This window comes from Porites lutea, chromosome 11, assembly GCF_958299795.1.
Source record: "Porites lutea chromosome 11, jaPorLute2.1, whole genome shotgun sequence".
In the NCBI taxonomy this organism is placed as follows: domain Eukaryota; kingdom Metazoa; phylum Cnidaria; class Anthozoa; order Scleractinia; family Poritidae; genus Porites; species Porites lutea.
The window spans coordinates 25,138,953-25,143,033 of NC_133211.1; the positions used below are offsets into that span (position 1 = coordinate 25,138,953).

At 40.1% G+C, this 4,081-nt stretch overlaps 1 protein-coding gene across 1 annotated transcript in view; it reads left to right on the forward strand.

Moving 5' to 3' along the window:
• Positions 1-1,869, forward strand: part of LOC140953372 (matrilin-3-like) — a 3,705-nt gene extending 1,836 nt beyond the window's left edge. The window contains exons 2-3 of the mRNA XM_073402857.1: positions 661-1,063; positions 1,590-1,869. Of these exons, the coding sequence (XP_073258958.1) occupies positions 661-1,063; positions 1,590-1,869 (683 nt within the window). The remainder of the gene's footprint in view (positions 1-660; positions 1,064-1,589) is intronic.
• The last annotated feature ends 2,212 nt before the right edge of the window (positions 1,870-4,081 follow it).

Here is a 4,081-nt window from a genome sequence, read left to right on the forward strand (position 1 = left end):
TTGTGCGGAATTGACCTTCCAGCTTAAACCGAAAACCTCTTCGTACCGCAAAGGGATAGGATCTAGGTGCGGCGTAACCACTGTCTAAGAATGCAAAAAGCCCTCTTCCGATTGACATGCGTCGCTCAAAAACGTCTTCGCTTAAACTGCCTATTTATTGAGCACCGGAAGTCGCGTCCAGTCGTTTTCGCACGTGACGTTGCATTCGCCACTTTATAAACGAGAAGGAAGCTGAAGCCGAAATGTGCACGCAATGGTTTCTGGGATCGTTACTGGTGACGCGCCAGTCAGCTATTGGCTAATGTTTTCCCTTGTTCCTAGTAACAGTCCCAAAAGTCTTTGCGAAAGTTCACTCGGGTCAGTTTCTTCTCGTTTTTAAAGTGGTGAATATGACTGTGCTGAATCTGCCTGATTTGTATTCTGGAGCGTCAGGATCATCGACAATGAACTAGTGAGTAAATAAAGCAATAAACGCTTCAATATTTGAACTGTTAATGTCCAATACCATTATTCAAGAATTTTCAACTTCATACTCTGGGTAGTGCCTATTTTTTATTAATGGTCATCCAAAAACCATTTAGAAACAAAATTTTATTAAACTTATATTATTTACCTTGCTGTCTAACATAACATTCTGTCTTGTTTTATTTTTGATTACAGAGGTTCTTGAGATTCCACCTCCCAAGGTAACAGCAAAGAAGATTATGAAATATTTCCTTCACCGAAAAGACAACCTAACTACCACCAGTAAAAGGGTAAAACGCCAAGCAGAGTCAAACAACACAGTAAATAATGTCATCTATGTCATAGATTCCTCCAACTCAATCCGCAAAGAAGATTTCAGCAAAAGTCTAAGGGCCCTAGTGTACCTAACTGAAAAAGCCAAGCCAGATACTCGGTACGCTGTTGTTAATTTTGCCACCGAGGCAACAGTTCTGACGTCTACTTTTGTTTCTATGAATGAGACCATAGCGCTACTTCCCACGGTGCAACGCAAGGCTGGACTCACAAATACCCAAGAGGCATTGCAAGTATGCAAAGAAAAGTTCTTTGACAATCCACGGTAGGGTTTTAAACCGTTTATGGCAAGGAACCTTTAAGAGGACAAAAGTTAGGAACTTTATGGTAAAATAAATATAAAAGTTATTGAATGACAATTTATCTTTCTTGGACAGATTCTCAGTGTTCCAATCTTAACCTCGGCTCAGTCGGGTCATCAAAAGTATCCCAGCATGCGAAGAATAGTATCAGATCAAAACACTTAAATTGGAGATACGCTACAAATAGAGGGGAGTGTATGACATACAGAACTGGTCCGTGTGGGGGCGTGGTACCGGAGGGATACGGCGCATCTGAAGGAACTTGCTTGCAAATGGCAGATCCGCCCTGGTTGGTAGCGTGGGTGCGCCGGCAAAGAAAACTATCACTAACATAATCCAAGCTAATCAATAATTTTCCTTACTTAACCTTCACTTTAAAGAAAGAATGCATATGATACTAACGAAGTAATTAAAATTTTAATGCCATTTTATGTTCATTTCCAATTCCTTTTTAATTGAGCAGGTCATGTTCCACTATTTTCTCCGCAGTTCTGGCTTTGACCCGAAAGGCTTCAGAAACATTCTGCTTGTGACAGATGGACTGTCAAACATTGGTAAAGAAATGACCCTGTTCAAGGCATTTAGTTTGAAGAGTACAGGAGTGGAAATATTTGTGGTAGCTGTGGGAGGATTTACCTTTGGCATTGATGAGATCATCGGACTCGCCTCCTCAACAGACCAGCATATTTTCCGCGTTCGAGATTTTAATAACTTGATAGAAGTCATCAATTACATTCCAGGCTGGCGACTTGAAGACGACACATCTTAGGCTAATTTTTAGAAGAGTTCATTTTGCATTAAAAACTTTCTATACACGGCAAAATTCTTTTTTTGGAACGAATTCATCAAAATTTCATATATTCACTTTCAGTGCGTGTTCTTTTTTGCTTCTGGAATTTAAGGGCTTTTATTCGGAGGGTTTTAAAAGGGTGGGACTTATTTGCGGAATTTAACGGTATTCAATTTTTTGAACCAATAGATCAATTCAAGAGGCTCACTCGGTTCCAGTTCACCAACAGAGTGAGCGCTGGCTAATTTCCAGACCCCGGTTGTTTAAACGTTAGATAGCGCTATCCACGGGATAAATTACTATCCAACAGATAAGTATTCAAGGCGACCGATTGTGTTATCCAGTGGTTATCCAACTGAGATCCAGTGGATAAAGATTTATCCAGCGGATAGTGTTATCCACCTTTTGAACAACTGAGACCAGGCCACTGGCCACAAGCAACAATTCTACTTTCTACCTTAATGGACTACACAAAATTTACGTCCTCACATTGAATGGTAACTTTACTATCACCGTTTTCTGACTAAGGTTTAGTACTACTATGATTATTAAATTTGTATGAATGTGTGTTTTGCCGAGAATCTTATCCCCGTGTACTAGACACTGATTCATCTTTTGTACAACTCTTCGAGCAACAATGCTGTCGGTTGCGAGTAAGGATAATTGCTCTATTATCTACAACTTATTTTGTGTAACTAGCACATAAATATCTTATCCCAAGCGCAGACATCAAAGCCTGCGCGTAGCACTTAAGCGTTTCCCGTTAAGTTATTGCGCGAGAGTAGGGGCGAGAGTAAAAGATCGAAATGCAACTCGCGACGAAACAATTCCTACGCAGGCCACAAACATCATGTAGTGCAGGACTTTTTTCAGCAACAAGTTGATGTATGAAAAAGGTTTTCTTTCAACACGGTTTAGTAGGTTTGCAGGAAAAATGCTGTGCATTCATTTGTCGCCAGTTATTGTAAAACCATGAGTATCTGTCCAGCTAGGTGATCGAACCCGCGACCTACAGCTTTGCAGCCTCATCCCCAGAGCAATTCCAGACAGGAGAGAAAGGAGGTGAGGCTTGAAACCGAGTGCGTAAGCGCTCCCGAGAAGCCTGGCTGGTGACGCCAAAATCGGAACTCACCTAGAACGACTTAAAATGATCGAGGCTGACCTCTCTGCAATCCAGCGCTCTTCCGACTACCGCAGTTAATATGACATTCCTACATGATAGCTTAAGCTAGGTGCATTACGCGTGTGGCGTTTCGGCATGTGTAATCCAACTGGTGTTTTTCAATGAGAGAATGAAGATTCTCTTTGAGATAGACTCATCTTGAGATTCCTAAAATACCTAGGCAGTTTGCACCAAACTGGGACTAAATTCTGGAGATCGCTTGTCACCAGAGAGCATAAAGAGAGAGTTTCTGGTTAAAGTAAAATTAAGTCTAAATTTTGGTATATTACACCTGGATCACGGCTACACAGGAGAAATTCAAGCAAAAAAAGTTTGTTAATGTTAAGATGTGGCCCTATCTGCCAAATAACCACATGTAACTAGAGTCAGAAACGTCGGCCATATTTACAAACCCTTCAGTTTTTATTCAACAGGTGGCCTGGCAATAAAACTGACGGCACAGAACTATAACACATTCAGATACGAAACATTTTTGAAAACGGTTTTAATCTTCACGGATCTCACAACAAAGAAGCCCTTATCATTGTAATATCATTTTCATTGTTCCTTAGTTCTGAATACCTCTGCATGGTTCTTAAAAATCATGGCTTTTGAAATCAAGTTCCTTGTGAAACCTTAGAACGATAAAATCGTCTTTGGTTATGCGGTACATTTCTGTAACAAAATGTCTTAAATCAAGCGTATCTCCAACCATTTTAAAATCCTTAGAGGTTTCAAATCCGGAATGTTTATTCCTCACTTTCGTCTCGTTGTTTAACACTGCTGTCAGGCATTTCCTTACGGATAATGGTTTGTAAAGGATAAATTTTGAGCTTTCTCTGCAGCAAGATGTAATGTAACCAAAGTCACCCCTAGCGACAATATAAAACCAGAGAAAATGAACTGATATAATGAATGTCAGTTAACGATAGTTGTAGAGCAAAGACAACTTTTAAATGGAAGATAGTGTGTCTGTTCTACGATTCTTTAAGTTCATTCCATGTAAATCGAGTTTCCAGAATTTCTTGT